Source organism: Polyodon spathula, chromosome 2, assembly GCF_017654505.1.
Source record: "Polyodon spathula isolate WHYD16114869_AA chromosome 2, ASM1765450v1, whole genome shotgun sequence".
Taxonomy (NCBI): domain Eukaryota; kingdom Metazoa; phylum Chordata; class Actinopteri; order Acipenseriformes; family Polyodontidae; genus Polyodon; species Polyodon spathula.
Genome location: NC_054535.1, coordinates 101990475 through 102007577, shown reverse-complemented (window position 1 = coordinate 102007577; position 17103 = coordinate 101990475). Strand labels below are relative to the sequence as shown.

Genomic DNA, 17103 nt, shown 5'->3' with positions numbered 1-17103 from the left:
CAGAGAGAAACCCTGCTGTCTCCAGCTCTGCAGGGATAAACCCTACTGTCTCCAGCTCCAAAGGGATAAACCCTACTGTCTCCAGCACCACAGAGAGAAGCGCTGTGATTCATGTAGTAAAAATACGACATATTAGAATATTCAAAACCTCCAGGAGTTTTGCGTTTTATCACTCCACTCATCAGGAATGAACTTTTACAACTTCACTGCACACAGTGTGACACTGTGGATCTGCGGCAATATTTTAACGGTAACTTGAATTTGAGATTCACGTCAAGGTGATCCGCTACTGTTTTTGTTGTGCATCCTTTTCACGCATCATCCCACATATATTAGCGTGCGCTTGCCGCGGCCAGGGTGAAATACTTATCTGAAATCATAACTATGGGACACAGTAAACCCAATGTTCTCTTTAAGAACACTGGCCAAATCTTACATCCAGCCACCGATCCAACTCCCACCCATCCTCCTCTCTTACCTGTCATGATTTCTCCTCTTTCTTTCAGAACAAAATCGACAACATCTATTCTACGCTCGCCCACCACAAACCCAGTCCACTACTTGACCACCTCGACACTCCTGCAGTTGCCCCTCCTGCCCTTTCCTCCTCCTCTTCTCTCTCCATTGCCGATATTTCTGGCTTACTGTTGAAATCAACTATTGTCACATGCCCCTTGGACCCCTGGACAACTAACCTTGTCCGTCTCTGTGCTCCTGACCTTGCTTCCTCTATTATGCCCACTCTCAACCTGTCCCTGGACTCTGGCTCGGTTCCTGCTGCCCTCAATCTTGCCCAAGTTACTCAAAAAACACTCCCTTTACCCGGCTGACTTATCTAATTTGCGTCCTATCTCCAGTCTCCCTTTTCTCTCGAAAACTCTTGAAAGGGCTGTAGCCAGTCAGCTGATGAAACATCTCACGGACAACAATCTGCTTGAATCTCTAAAGTCTGGTTTCCATCTGCATCACAGTACTGAAACTGCTTTGTTCCGGATTGTGAATGATCTCCTGCTCAGTGCTGATGCTGGTGCTCCCTCTGTGCTTGTCAACCTTGACCTAACAGCTGCTTTTGACACTGCAGATCATGGCATTCTTATTGACTGCCTTCAGAAGTATACTGGAATCTCTGGAACCTGTCTCAACTGGATGTCCTCTTACCCTTCCGGATGCATGCAGTCTGTTTTCTATGCTGGATGTAGTGGTCCTGCAAACCTAGCCACTTGTGGTGTCCCCAAGGATCTGTTCTTGGGCTCCATCTCTTCAATATCTACATGCTTCCCTTGGGTCACCTCATCCGCCAACACAGCCTCATGTTTCACTCCTACGCTGATGACACCCAGCTCTACTTAAAACTCAACCCTGGTAGCCCCTCTGGCATGGTCCGGCTCTCGGCTTGCATTCAAGCCATCGAGGCCTGGATGTCTGCCAATTTTCTTCAACTGAGCAAATCTGAACTTGTTCTAGTAGTATCTAAAACTCAACTTAAGAATCTAAATATAGCTACCCTGAACCTCGGTAACTGTCTGCTGCTGCCTTCCTCCACAGTACAAAGCCTTGGTGTACTTCTTGACAGCAACCTCTTCTTTGATGCTCGTTTAGCTTCATGGCTCTGACTCTTTGGAACTCTTTCCCAGCTTTGGTGTGTGATGCTCCCACCATCGTTCGCTTTAAATCAACTCTCAAGACCCACATGTTCTCTCTTGCTTTCCATGCTCTTTAAGCTTGATATCTGCTATTAGCTGACATGTTGCTGCTACTATTTCATGTATTATGTTATTATCATGTATTATGCACTTTCCACTGTATTTAATGTACTATTTCATGTATTACGTTATTATCATGTATTAGACCAAGGAGCTTTCAAAACATCTTCGGGATAAAGTTGTGGAAAGGCACAGATCAAGGGAGGGGTATAGAAAGTTTTCAAAGGCATGGAATATCCCTTGGAGCACAGTCAAGTCGATCATTAAGAAGTGGAAGGTATACAGCACCACCCAGAATCTGCTTAGAGCAGGCTGTCCTCCCAAACTGAGCAGCTGGGTAAAAAGGGCATTGGTCAGAGAAGCCACCAAGAGGCCATTGATAACTCTGAAAGACCTACAGCGTTCCATGGCTGAGATGGGAGAAACTGTCCATGTGTCAACAATAGCTGAGGTACTCCACAAATCTGGTCTGTATGGAAGAGTGGCAAGAAGAAAGCCATTTCTGAAAAAAGCCCACGTAAAATCCTGCTTGGAATTTGCAAAAAGGCATGTGGGAGACTCTGAAACGATGTGGCAAAAGATTCTGTGGTCCGATGAAACAAAAATAAAATGCAAAGAATTATGTCTGGCGCAAACCCAAAACAACACATCACCTAGGTAAAACCATCCTCACTGTGAAGCAAGGTGGTGGTAGCAACATGCTATGAAGATGCTTTTCGTCGGCAGGGACTGGAAAGCTTGTCAGGGTAGAGGGCAAAATGGATGGAGCTAAATACAGGCAAATCCTTGAGTAAAACCTGCTACAGTCTGCAAAAGACCTAAGACTGGGATGGAGAGTCACCTTTCAGCAGGACAATGACCCCAAGCACACAGCCAAAGCGACACTGGAGTGGCTTAAAAACAAGAAAGTGAGTGTCCTAGAGTGGCCCAATCAAAGCCCGTACTTGAATCTGATTGAAAATCTGTGGCAAGACTTGAAGATTGCTGTCCACCAACGATCCCCATGCAACTTGATGAGCTTGAACAATTTTGCCAAGAAGAATGGGCGAATATTGCACAATCCAGATGTGCAAACCTAGTAGAGACTTACCCCAAAGGTGGTTCTACCAAGTACTGACTTATCTAACCAAGACATTTCAGTTTTTTTATTTGTTGTTTCACAATAAAAATTATCTTGTCTCTTCAAAGTGTTGAGTAGGTTGTGTAAATCAAGGGAAAAAAAAAACATTTAAATGCATCAAGATTTCAGGTTGTAACACAACAAACTGTGAAAACGTCCAAGAGGGGTGAATACTTGCTATAGGCACTGTACTTGTTTCTAATTTGTCCACTGACAAAAAAAGTGCCTCCCATTCCGCCGCAGTAAAGCTATCAGTCATTGGAATCACATTCAGAGCTAACAGACTGCTTCTACTCTGCATTAACTCAATTACGGGTTTGTATAAATTACACTGCACTTAGACTAATGAGATATAACTAACAGTTCTGAAGTACTGCGAGTGACACCGTCTCTCCTCCTTAACCCTAAAAGTACTGAATATAGAAGTTTGGACCTTAATACATACACACACACACACACACACACAAACACATGCATACACACACACACACAGAGGGACTTTGACGAGAACCAGAACCTTGTTTTTATTCTTCTTTAACCATTCTGAAGTAGATTTTGATGTGAGCTTTGGATAGTTGTGTTGGAATGTCCAGTTGTGCTTTAAACCAAGTTTTAGCGGAGGGTTTCAGATGATTGGTCAATACCTGTTGATATGCTATGGAATCTATTTTTACCATGTATTGGAACTAAATTTCCTGTGCCATTAGAGAAAAAACAGCCCCATATAAGGATATTACCACCTCCATGCTTGACAGTAGGTATGGTGTTCTTTTCTTTGTACGCCTCACCAGGCTTTCTCCAAAAGTAACGACTATCAGCGTGACCATATAGTTTGATTTTTGTTTCATCACTCTACAAAACCTTTAACCAGAACTCATATCCTCATTCAAATGCCATTTTGCTAAATTTAAGCGATTGTCCTTGTGACACTTTCCTTGAGACCTTCACCATGCAATACTCGGCCTATGCTTGAAATGGAAACCCCAGTGCCACTTGCAGCCAATTGACTTTGAATATCTTTGGCAGTCAATCTCAGATTGTTATTAACATTCCTCATAATTCTACTTGTTCTTGGTGAAAGAACCTTCCTTCTCCCAGACCGAGGGAGCGTTGTGACAGTACCCTGAGTTTTGTACTTTTTAATAATAGAAACAATAGTTGAAATTGGGATACTCAAATGCTTGGAAATCTTGTATCCTTCTCCAGCTTTTTGACAATAAATAATTTTCTGTTTAAGGTCTTCACATAATTCTTTACTTTTTCCCATATTGACTTATTGGTAATGACAGCAATCCTCCTATGCCTAACACTTTTATACGTTCTAAGAATGTTCACCTACTATCCAGCATTTTGTAGACTTTTCTAGAATTAGGTTCTGCATTATCATATTGAAATTTCTAGCACTTGTAGGCATCAAAGGGTATGAATACTTCTGAATTAGTATTTTTGGAGTTTTGCAACTATTTCTTGTAACTTTTTTTCCTCATCCACAAAACCAAAACTTATGCTATAAAAATATTTATTTTCAAGAAATTTGGAGAATTTATACATTTCTATTGGGGTATGTGAACTTATGACTACAACGGTGGGGTCGTGCGTAAGTGATGCGTGTCAGCTTAATTTTACACTTGTCGACCCCAGGCACAGTGACTCAAGCTGTCAAACCCATCTGCTTACTTTAACCAAATAGCAGTGCCAGTCTGCACATTATGATTATTAAGAGCGGCTCCCTCTGTGCAGCTAGCAACCCACTTTATAGAAAAAAAGTGTATGAAAGTATAGTGATCCAAAGAGCAATTTGCCTGAGTCCCAAAGATATGTTTCATTCATCTGTCAAATCATCTACTGAGACATGTGTCACCGAATGGCAAAGTACTTCTGAATCCCAAAAGAGGTACTGGATGTAAACTGAAGCAGGTAAGCAAGGCAGGAATATAAAGCAGATAGTGGTCCTGGATTTGACACTGGTGTAATATCATAACTTGAGATGCTCTATCATAAAACCCTATAGAAGACAGAAGCTCTTGTTTTTTATTAGCCTATCTGGAGTTTCTTTTTAGTGTTAACTAAACAAGAGGCCTATAATTAAAGAGTGAGGTAACTGGGATGTCACACTGAAGATCGGTATCAGCTGTTATTTATGCAACAGGCCACATTAAATAATGTATTGGGATGCTTAAAACTGGAGACAGCCAAGCTGCATTCACTTCAGCCGTGGCATTTCATCAGTCTAATTGCATGCTGTCCTCACTGGCTGTTGTACTTTACTTTCACATTTCCATCCCTCGGCTTAGGCATTTAAATATCAGTTTAAAAAAGGGGCATATTTAACCTTGCAATAAATTACCACATAAAAATGTCATCCCTCTCCAAAAACACTGAGACCTCCAGAAATGGAATTCCAAAGCCATCTGCTTTTGTAATTAATAACAAAGCCACCCAGTGAAGCACTGCTTTGTAAACACAATATAGGTATCTAAGGTTTTACTCAAGATGTTACCATGCAACTTCATCCTTTTGAAATTGGGCAATTTACCTTGCCCTGGAATAAAGAACTGTGTGATGCAGCATTTAAGTATACCACCGTTTATTAAATGTAACTGCAGTGTAAGTGAACAACACCACTGACTACAGAAATAGTACAACTTCGTGTGTGAATTATTCAGGATTCAACAACAACCCATGTGACGAGATCAATGATACACAGCGCAGGCCATAGTGTTGGACCTATAGCGTGGTGATAACAGGCCTGTCAACTCTCCCGTATTCACCAGGAGTCTCCCGTATTTTGGACCCTTCTCCCGGACATCTCCCGGGTCGGATTTTCTCCCGTGTTCTACTGTTAAACCCCATTATGTCAACAAACTTCAATTTCTACAAAATGAATGGCCGGTGTGTGATTACCGCAGTCCCGTCTCTATATACAGTGTTTAGGACCCGGGGGAGTCCCGTGGCAGACACGCATTCAGTGCGCGAGGCAATTTCACATACCTAGCCACCCACCAGCCCATCCCCTCTATATTTTGTATTTTCAAAAGTTGACAGGTATTACATTTCACTTTACAAAAGCTCCCGTAATTTGAAAACTCAATGTTGACAAGTATGTGATAATAAAAACTCACTGAACTGTGACATAATTCATTGCCATGGCCTTGTACACTTACATACAAGTGTGTCAATAACGTGCGGTAGTACCCACAGTTGGTAAATTATGGTTAATAACAAAGTAATTCAAATCTGTGAAGGGAGGGTCGAGGGGTTAAAACGGAAGAAAGCACGGAACGCTTCCAAAAAGGAAAACACGTCATTTGTTACACATTTTATGGAGTAGTCTTTAGACATGTAATACTAATACTTTAATATTTTGGGAGCATTACTGTGAGCATTACTGCAGCTACATGTCTCTAAGACACCCGCTACCACCAAAACTGAGCTTTTTTTTTTTTTTTTTTTTAATGAAACGTTGACTAAAATATGCACCACTTCCTAATAACAAATGCATTCAAACACGCTTACTTACAGAATCGCTCGCATTCTTCCTGAGGCAGTCCTTTACCTCGCTCTCTGCTGGGTCCAGCAGCCTCTCAAAGCAGTCAGACCCCAGGGAGGAGCTCTTCTGATGGGACAAGATGAGATGAGACACTGCGGGCTCGGGGCTCCCCTTCTGTTGTTTCGCTGTGCAGTTCGGGTCTGTGTTTGCCGGTGCGACTGCTACCTGCTTCTCCGGCTGTTCTTTATTACCAGGGTCCCCTTGGTTGCACACAGACCTCTCGCAGTCAAGAGGCTGCGGGGCAGAACAGCAGATATTCGGCTGAGAAGAGGAAAAGACGCGGTCCAGCACGTGCCTCTTTTTGTTGAAGATCCATTTACCTCCGGGCTCTTTTTTCACTTCTGCACTGCGGCGGTCAGATCCGAATTTGGGGCTGAGAAAAGGCTTGGTTTTCTCTTGAAAATTCTTCCACATTCTTTTCTTGTAGGGCAGTGCCTCTTGCTCGCACGCACTGCCATCCTTAAGATTTTCCTGCATTCTCCCAGCGTAGCAGCACCCAGCCCTTGCTGAGCAACCGGGGAAAGAGGCTCGAATTGGTTTGAACAGCGTAACGATCGAAGTGCAACGAAATACCACTATTACTGCAATAACAGGGAGCGATGGAAGGGTGACGTTCCCCTTGTGACCTTGTTTCTAACTGGAATGTCCAAAAACGATCAGCATTATTTAAGAAAAAATAAAGACTGGCATTCTTGTTTTCTCATGCTGCGGAAGTAGTGGTTTCCTTGTACAGTGTGAGCAGCCCGTGTGGTTATAGTAAAAAGCTTCAATGGAAAAAGAAAACTAAAGTTTGCATACATGCCCTCACATGTACAACCGCCACCATGCTAAGTTATTTAAAGAAATACTGTCAACAGCAATACACCATGTACAATAGACCAAAGTTAACAGAATGTACACAAACATAATTACAGAGTTTGTTACAGAAGAGAATAAAGTTCTAAGGGAGCTAGCAGCACTTCAACTAAACGAACCACCAGGACCTGATGGAATCTGTGCAGGATTCTTCGGGGAAAACAGAGGACAGATTTTTAAACCAATATGTTATATATTCAACAAATCTATAAATTCCTGAGCCATCCCACTGGACTGGAAAATTGGCAATGCTGTTCCTATATTTAAAAAAGGAGATACATTTGACACTGGGAACTACAGACCTATAAGTTTAACATCAATCATATGTAAAATCATGGAAACTATAATAAGGACCAACATGGAGGAATATTTATATAGTTACAACATTATAGGTGACAGACAACTTTGCTTTAGGAAGAGTAGATCTTGTTTAACTAATTTACCAGATTTCTTTCAGGAGGTGACTGCTAGAGTGGACAAGGACAGTGCCTATGACATCATCTACTGAGATTTTCAAAAAGCATTTGACAAAGCAACGCACGCAAGACTATACCTAAAGATTAAATCAGTAGGAATAGATGGTAAAGTAGCAGCATGGATTCATAACTGGTTGCAAGACAGAAAGCAGAGATTTATAATTAGAGGCCAGGCATCAAACAGGAGTAACGTAACAAGTGGGGTACTCCTATTCCTAATCTATATAAGGGACTTAGACCAAGATGTAATAATACAAAAAGATTTAGACAAGATTCAAGCTTGGGCTGGCACATAGCAGATGGCACATAGCAGATGACATTTTATGTGAATAAATGCAAAGTCTTACACATAGGGCACAAAAACATGAGAGGCAAGTAGAGCATGAATAGTAACAAAACAGAGGAAGCTATGTATTGAAAGGACTTGGAGGTAACAGTGGATGAATCTCTTAAGCCAACTAGACAGTGCAGAGAAGCTATAAAAAAGGCAGGTAGAATGTTAGGTTGTATAGCCAAGACAGTTGAATTCAAATCAAGACAAGTTATATTAAAATAAATAAACTCCTCCCTTATGACAATATTGCCGCAAGTGTTTAAAATACAATTTAAATGCAATGAAAGTCAGAGAAGCTGGTCCACAACCTGCATGTCGTCTTTGCGTCATTGTGCATATTAACTGATGCTGTTGTCTTCCCCAGTCAGGGACAATCACTGTAAAATGCAGTGCACGTAGACCAATCAAGAATCCCCTACTGGTAAACCCTACATGACGTTTCACACAGTGTCCAAGGTTTGCCTCAGTCTTGGACACAGATCCTTCAGGTTGGACAGCAACCCACAAATCATGCCCCACTCAAACCTAATACAGGCTTTATATGCCCAGGCTTTATGTATTACATACTTTATCACAAGGCAAGTGGTTCAGCTCTTTTGCACTCATGAAGAGCTAACTTTCTCCCTAGGGTACACCCTGTATGTATGAACACAGACCTTGCTGAACTCATCAGGAACTGCAGATAATTGTCTTTTCTGGTGCAGAGGCTGGGCACAGACCCCTTGCACGAGCAGTTACAGATCCATCACTGCAGCACCTGCTACATGTGGCAATTTGTAGAAATAACGCTAATAGATTTGACACTGATTAGATTAACAGGGGTATTAAATCTCTAGCTTTCAAAGCCTCTAAGGTATTATCTTCAGGTGTAGGTGTAAATTACCAAACAAATTCACACTTATATCTGAAGAGACTTTTGAGATGTTGAATGCTAGATATTTTATATTACAGTTAACCCAACCAAGAGTGTCATCCTCAGATCTGTTATTGCTATTGCCATGATTATCATGGCAAAAATAAATCTTTTTCTGTAAACAATGCTACACATATATTTGCATATCCCATCCCACTACGGGTTCACAGTCAAAATGTATTCATGTGCAGCTGTTGCCTGAGTATTTTGAAATTGCAAAGACAGTTTAAATAGTAACATTCTACAGGAACTTAACAGACCTGCAAAATAGTGCAACCTCTTACTGTCAGAGCACAACATTGTGTTCACACTTTCTAATGAACTCCTTGAATCACAGCCAAATGCAGCTTCAACACCTAATAATTACTGTTCTGCTGAATTGCTGTTGTCTCTGTATGTTTTGTAAGTAGTTGCCATCGGCACTCTTGGAATAGCAGACAGTTCTTTTGTGTCTGAACCAGGAGGCAAAGATTCAATCCTCAGTAACTACCTTTACTATTGTGTTGGAGGATTAGACACTGATGGCCATTTAAATAGAATTACATTTTTTATCAATTTGCACGCCTCAGCACTGCGCTGGTGATGGGGCAAGAATAAGTGCTTAGATTATGTTTGGGGGAGTATAGATTTGGCACTTGACAGTATTATAAAGTCACACTGGTCTGCTTCGTGAATTGGGTCTGGGTATTTTGGCATCAGTTTGATCCTCATTCACTGCTTTCTGCTGTCATTGCTGACATATGGCTTATTTTTGGCAGAAGACTAAGCTTGTGGTCTGTCATGCTAATTCGAAACTATCAATACATCATGGAACATCATCTCCAAATTAAATACTTGCTGTTATTGGGTTTGTATGTTTTTTACGACCTGAACTGCAATCATCATATAATTTCAAATAATTTAACCTTGTTATTTTTCCTCTTAAAGCTGCAGTGTTCCACAACCATGATCTGTTTTACCTATGTGGTTTCTGACTGATCGCTTAATATATTTTTGCAAAATGCATTCTTCTGTGGACCGCGCTGCTGTAGCTCAAGAAAGAAAAAGAAACACATGAAAAATGGCAAAATAGCAATTGAGCACAGGATAGATTGTCATGCATTCAAAGGGGCTGTTATCATTATAACTAATAAAAGAATTAAATAAATAATTCCTTAACTGTTGTGCAGTATTGAAAGAAACACATGATATAGCAAACATGTATTGTCATTAAAAAATACATGTATCCGGTGCCATAGTGGATTATAGAAAACTCTCAGTTCATAAACAAGCACATTTGATTCAGCAACAACATGGCTTGGTAACCCATTCTATTCACCTTTCTCTGTATAGAAAAGAACAGGTGGTCAGTTTTCTACCCTGCTGTCCTGCGTCGGTCTTCGCTTCATTGTCAGCTGTGTCCTCTGATCCTGTGATCCGATGTACTGTTAAAATATTGACAAAGGTTAACTTTGTCAACTCCTTTTACTGCAGGTCATTTCACATCTGCAGTGCCTCTGAGGTCAAAGCATGTCACTGCAAAGCATACAGAATAAGTCATTAGGGGAGGCAGCTGGTTACTCAATGATGACAGGAATGAACCTTAGAAGCGCAAGACTTTCACCTAGTATATTCTCATCTGCTAACGGCTTGCGTCCATCCCAGCTTACTAAACTGTACATCTTATTGATGAACACTGAAACCATATACAATACTCTTTTACTGCACAAGTTTACTGTTTTATGATCAAATATTTAATTCATAAGCACAGAGAAGCAAATATAAACGTATGGGGCTGATTTTCAAAGTCTTTACCCCAAAGAGCAAGTTTCTCAAGTTTTTCAAAAGGAGAAAACTATTATAGTAATACAACTGGAAATAAACACAGCAGGTATTTTATTTCGTTTCAGTAAATAAGTTTATTTTTTTTAATCCTTTTGCAACTTGAAAGGATAAGGGATTTTTTTTTTTAATCTTCCTTAACGACAGACATGTATTTTTGTTTTCCTAAAGATACCCAGCTCTTCCTGAAGCATTTGGCAAGAAATCACTCAGACAGCTTTCCCTTCCATATCCACTGAGGTAGCGCTTTAATAGTCGCCAATTCATTTTACCCCTCTTTTCTCCCAATTTGACATTTCCAATTGTACTTTAAGCTCAGCTCACCACTACCACCCCCGTGTCGACTCAGGAGTGGAGAAGACAAACACGCTGTCCTCCGAAGGGTGTGCCGTCAGCCGACCGCTTTTTTTTTTCACTCTGCGGGCCTGTCATGCAGCCAACCCAGAGCCTCAGCGTCGGAGGACAATGCAGCTCTGGGCAACTTACAGGCAAGACTGCAGGTGCCCAGTCAATACACATGGTTTGTTGGTGCGCGGTGAGACGAGGACACCCTGGCCGACCTAAGCAGCCTCCTGGGCGGCGCTTGGCCAATTGTGTGCCACCCCCCTGGAATAGCCTGGACCCAAACCAGCAACCTCCAGACTATAGGATGCATCCTGCACTCCTCGTGGAGCGCCTTTACAGATGCATCACTTGGGAGCCCCCCACAGGTTCCTAAGTTTAAACATGAATCTCTCTTCCTGAGGTCAATGACAACAAAATAAATGAAATCAATTAATTGACATGACCAGCACTAACCTAGGCATCCATTAACTAAGAGTCTTTAATTAGTTAACAGTCTAAACAAAGTGACTTGCCTCTGGCTTTTTAATGGTGAAAGGCGTTTGATTTATGTTTCAATAGATTCAGTGTAATCCCCTTCTCCTCACCTCCATTAATTCATCACATTTGCATTGTCGTTTTTGTTTTTGACACTATGATGTCAATTTTTTGACTGCCTATATATCAACTGGAAACCACGACTTCCAAAGGCTCTACAAAACACATACAAATAAATACACTTGAGTTGTACAAATAGAGCACCAATCAATCAATGTATAATTGAGATGCGCAAAACTTAATTACTGCATCTCTAATAATTATATTAATTAGCTGAAACGACCTTGAGTGTTGTAAGAGGGGAAGTTTGTAGTGCAAGTGAACCTCCAGTTAATATGGAAATGTTTGTCAAAGAGGGAAAGGACATTTTAATAGACCTGAGTGAGGCAGAGAAGCAATAGGTTCACTTGAAACTTATATGACAGATAGATCTACTGGAAACATTGCAAAGTTGGCAGCTCTGCAGGACAGATGAATCCCCAGCAGATTGAAACTCAGTGTTTCAGTTGTGTCCAGTGAAAGATACATCCTCTCAGCAGTTTATTTTATGTGAGCCAAACACTACTTGGGAAAGATGTTTTGAAAACTCAGTTTCCTGTAATATATGAAGTGCCAACATTATTTTAACATGACAATCACTCTGCCTGGGTTTTTCAATTACCGTGTTCATTGTTGTTTCTAAGTATGAGTGATTTTGTTATATGAGTTTATTTCTCCTTTTGTGCAAACTACAGTATACACTGTGGCAAATGCTACTAAGAGGCTAGACATTCAACATTCATTCTGGGTAAGGCGTTGTGGTGGAGAGAAGGAGTCTGAGCTGCAAATCTTCCTCCCGACCAGGAAGGGAACTAAATAAGGTCAGTGGTATGCTTTCACCGGAATGGGCCGACTCAATGGTTGGACGGAACCGGACGTCAGCCATCTTGGTAGAAAAACGTAGTTGTAAGACTGCGAAACAAATGTATTGTGATCAGCTGTGGAGTACGCAGCGATTGGATAGAGTGTGGAACTTTGCTGATCACAGGCAGGAGTTTGGCAATACAAAGGGGACTCAGCTACATGAATACAGCCCCTTACGCTGAAGTTTAATCATGCCGGAGCGCTGTTTTGTTTGTAGACGGAGATTAACGGGAGCTGAAGCCAGCAAGCCAGCAGAACCACCTGGAGTTCACCACAAACACTGGGCTTGACACGAGACAAGCACTGAACACAACCTGGAGATCATCACAAACACTGGGAATGACACGAGACACAGCACTGAACACAACCTGGAGATCACCATAAACACTGGGCATGACACGAGACACAGCACTAAACACAACCTGGAGATCACCACAAACACTGGGCATGACACGAGACACAGCACTGAACACAACCTGGAGATCACCACAAACACTGGGCATGACACGAGACACAGCACTGAACACAACCTGGAGATAACCACAAACACTGGGCATGACACGAGACACAGCATTGAACACAACCTGGAGATCACCACAAACACTGGGCATGACACGAGACACAGCATTGAACACAACCTGAAGATCACCACAAACACCGGGCATGACACGAGACACAGCACTGAACACAACCTGGAGATCACCACAAACACTGGGCATGACACAAAACACAGCACTGAACACAATAACGGGACACTTTACTCTGGGAACATCTGCTGTTTTTTGGGCACGTTGGATTATTGTGTGTGTGCGTGTGTGCGTGTGTGTGTGTGTGCATGCATGTGTACATGTATTGTCACTGGAATAAACATTATTGTAAATAGCCCCGCTGTTTGGCTGACGTGCATGAACTTGTTGTTGTGCCACCTGTATGTCAGTAGTAGCTTTGCAGATATTTCCCAGTCTTGCAGCAACAAACTAGTAAGTATCCCAGCTGCTGTATATGGGATAATGGGTGTGCTGGCATTCTGGTATTCGTGTGAATACCAGAAAACAAAATCAGACAATTTCTTTATATTACTGGGGAAGTCATTTTCCAAAATCATATAAGGTGGTCAGCAGTTCTGTTATTACTCAATAAAGGAATGGCAAATAAAGCACAGATGAGAAGATGATACTACAATAATTAATGACACCTGTTCTAAAGCCACGGTTTACTGGTGAAATGTTTCACACAGACACCCAAGCTCTGCTCTCATAAAATGAACTAATATGGTTCCATTATTACCTCGTAACATGCTAAAGCAAGGCCATTATCCCTTCATTAGGCAGCAATTATCCCATTTTGTACAAATGAATCAAGTGTAGTATGTTAATGTTAATAATGTATTTATAAATATCAAAGAAGTTTGTGGTATCTATAAAATGTAGATTTTAGTACAAATATTTAGATTTCCTACTGTCCATTGTGAACTCAATGCCTTTCCTTTTCAGATATCATGCATATGCAACAGTGTTGAGTGATGCACTGTTCTTACTTATACCTCTGCATCCTGGCTATGCCACAAAGTGATGGGATAGCAGCTCTGTGTATTGTACTCTCTTTTCACTTTCAATATTGCGTCTCTTGGCAAAAGGGAATATATCTGATTCAAAACCACATGGGCTTGAAAGTGAAATGTCCTTCAGGACACAAAGAAAAGCTTTTAGGTTTATTAAATTAGAGTTTTTTCTTTTTGGATGCTACATTTTTGGTACTTAGTGGCTGTAGCTTATAATGTAATCTGTTAAAGAAGCACTTAATGAAGATTTGAACTGTACAGTAGTTCACAAATGCAATGCTGGCACCCGAACCTTTAATTGTAACTATTGGGCTAGTTAATCAAGCCAATATATTAATTAACCTCCCTATCTAAGCCCTGGGGTAAATATTTATTCTCTGTCTTGCTTTTTGCGTTTTCCACCTTCCTCCCCTCCAAAATGCAGTGCCACCTCTGCAGCGGTCTTCCTCTGGGGGCAAGTATCATTCAGTTCCCAACCAAAGGCCAAGCTGAGCTGACCTCAGCCTCTGTGAGGAAGGTTCTCCGAGAGCCAGAGGGGACCCCCAGCCAAATCTATCTTAACAATCTTTCTATCATTTTAGGTTCCCCCTGGAGGCAGCATACTTGGAGGCCGATTGGTTCAGTCTCACTTCTGAGAGGGTGGTTCTCTCTGAGCCAGGGGGAAATCCAGTATTATTTACTAACAACTTGCTTTCATTGATGCCAGTGTTCCTCTCTGGCCCCTTTGCATGTTCATTTCCTTCTCTCTTTCAAAATTCCTGTTGCTCCATGTGGCTCTGTCTCAGAGGTCTGGCCATGCCATTCTCCCAAAGCGTAGGCGTTCCTTGTTAATCAGGGCAACTTCTAGTCTTCTCATATATATCCTCTTTTCTAATTCTCATTTTCCCCTTGGGGGAAAGCATCGCTTGCTTCCCAGCCTCTGTGAGTCAAGGGGAAAGCATGTCACCTTTTTAAAGTCACAAGCACATTATTCCCCCTTCAAGTCCCAGGGCTTACTCCTCACAGCCCTTGAGCCTGTTCCATGAAAAGATTTTCTGACCCCGCTTCTCTTTATGCAAACCACAGATTAAAAAAACAAGCTATCAGCTCTCAAAAAACATTCTGTGAGAAATATTTCTATGGTATAATGTATAACAAGTACACTAGCAAAGCTGGTGTTCCATACCTATATTTAATTGCACCATGATGAATCTGTTTTTTTGTATTCATAATGCATTCTTTCTACAATGCTTTATAGTTGTATGTAACATTTGGCTTTTTCTGAAAGAAGCATTAATTTAGCATACTAAATTTCAAAATAAAATACCAGTACTGTATATTCTTTTTCATGAAGTAGATTGAATCAGTTGGCATTATAAGGAATGCATTTAGAATCCTTTCATTGAATCTAATTAGCGCATGCAAATACCAGTACTTATTTATCGTGTCTCGATCCATCACTGTTGAATGGTAGTTAGAGGTGATAGCTAGCATGCATGTTAACATCATATTTCTGGCATCAGATCGGAATCTGGAATGAGAATGTTTTTTTTTTTAATCTTGAATGTTGGTCGTGTTTATCTCTGGCCTCTGTGATTAGCATATTTGAACATTGTTGCCTAATTGTTTATCCCCTCTCTTATATCAAAGGCATGTGTCTGGAGTTTAACAAAGCTGCATGTCCTCCTTGTTTAGGTCATGTGTTACATAACCACACTTTATCTAGATAGGAGTTACCATGGTGACAAGTGTCAACAAAAACTCCAAGACACCGATGCACTGGGAAGTGTACTGCATTTGATGTAAGTGTACATTTTGAGGCCTGACTGGGTTTTGTCTGATATAATGTGCAAGCTTCATGTACCACTGGAAGTGTATGAGATGTGTTACTGAACAGAAGAATTCACACATGATTGTTTTCTCTGCTGCATAGGAACAGCAGGCTGTACTGTTTACTGATATGATGATTTATCCTTCTATCTGCTTCAGTGAAAGTCAATCTGTGTGTTTTGAGAGTAAAATGAGTGTACACAAAGTGCAGCCTGGCATGTAGCTTGCTGGTGCATGCTGTGTGTTTACCTGAGATACAGGTATCCAGGTGAGATGTGTGCTGTGCTTACCTGAGATACAGGTATCCAGGTGAGATGTGTGCTGTGCTTACCTGAGATGCTGTGCTTAGCAGTGAACAGGCTTCTGGTGAGTTCATATTTTCCATATTGATATACAATTTCATGAATAGAAGCTGCTGGAATTTGCATCTACCTGATTCTATTTTCCTTTTTCTAGTTGTGTATTTATAGCTTTGTTTTATAGGATTATAGGTGTTGAGAATGCAAACGCTGCTTCTCCAGGTGACAGGTGACAGGACAGTGTGTGTTTTTACAACTGCAAGAGGCTGTAAGGTGTAGGAACAGTGAATTGCTAGATCAATATGTATTTTGTTGGTCTAATAAATGGTAAAAACAGGAAGAATTTGCTTTTCATTGTTACAAAATGTGTTTTTTTCTCTTCATAATGTGACAGCAGGGGTAAATTGTATTTTTTCTCCAAGAAATCCCTACCCAATAAGACACGTTTCTTGAATTAGTCTGAGGCTATAGACTTGTACCATATTACTCAGCCTCTTTCTAACTGAATCTTGTAAAACTAATGTTCTACTCTAAATGATGGCACACTTCACTTCAAAGGACCTGAGCATACAAGGTGACAATAAGGAGTGTTGACTTTCTTAGGAGTTTCACAACAACATGGCAACATAATCAACACAATACAGTGTTGATATCACCAAATAGGAAATATAGAGCTAGGTACTGCATTGACTGTGTCCTGTAATACAAATCTGCTTTCAGGCTGTACAGTTTGCTTCACAGTGCAACACATTTCAATCATTTTAAAACAATCAAGCTTTAATCATATGCATTTTATAATGCAGTGTGTTGTGCTTTCCAACAGTGTAAAGCACCTTACTGTACATCTGCTTTCATTTACCCAACTGATATTAAATAGAAT

At 41.0% G+C, this 17103-nt stretch overlaps 1 protein-coding gene across 9 annotated transcripts in view; it reads right to left on the bottom strand.

Moving 5' to 3' along the window:
* The window catches only part of LOC121305921 (multiple C2 and transmembrane domain-containing protein 1-like), a 167945-nt gene extending 160369 nt beyond the window's left edge, over positions 1-7576 (bottom strand). For 2 of the 9 annotated variants that reach the window (XM_041237641.1, XM_041237668.1), the window contains exon 1: positions 6344-7576. In XM_041237641.1, the coding sequence (XP_041093575.1) occupies positions 6344-6850 (507 nt within the window). In that variant the 5' untranslated portion in view covers positions 6851-7576. The remainder of the gene's footprint in view (positions 1-6343) is intronic. The other 7 variants (XM_041237584.1, XM_041237604.1, XM_041237613.1 and 4 more) reach the window with 5 other exon arrangements.
* Positions 7577-17103: the final 9527 nt, after the last annotated feature.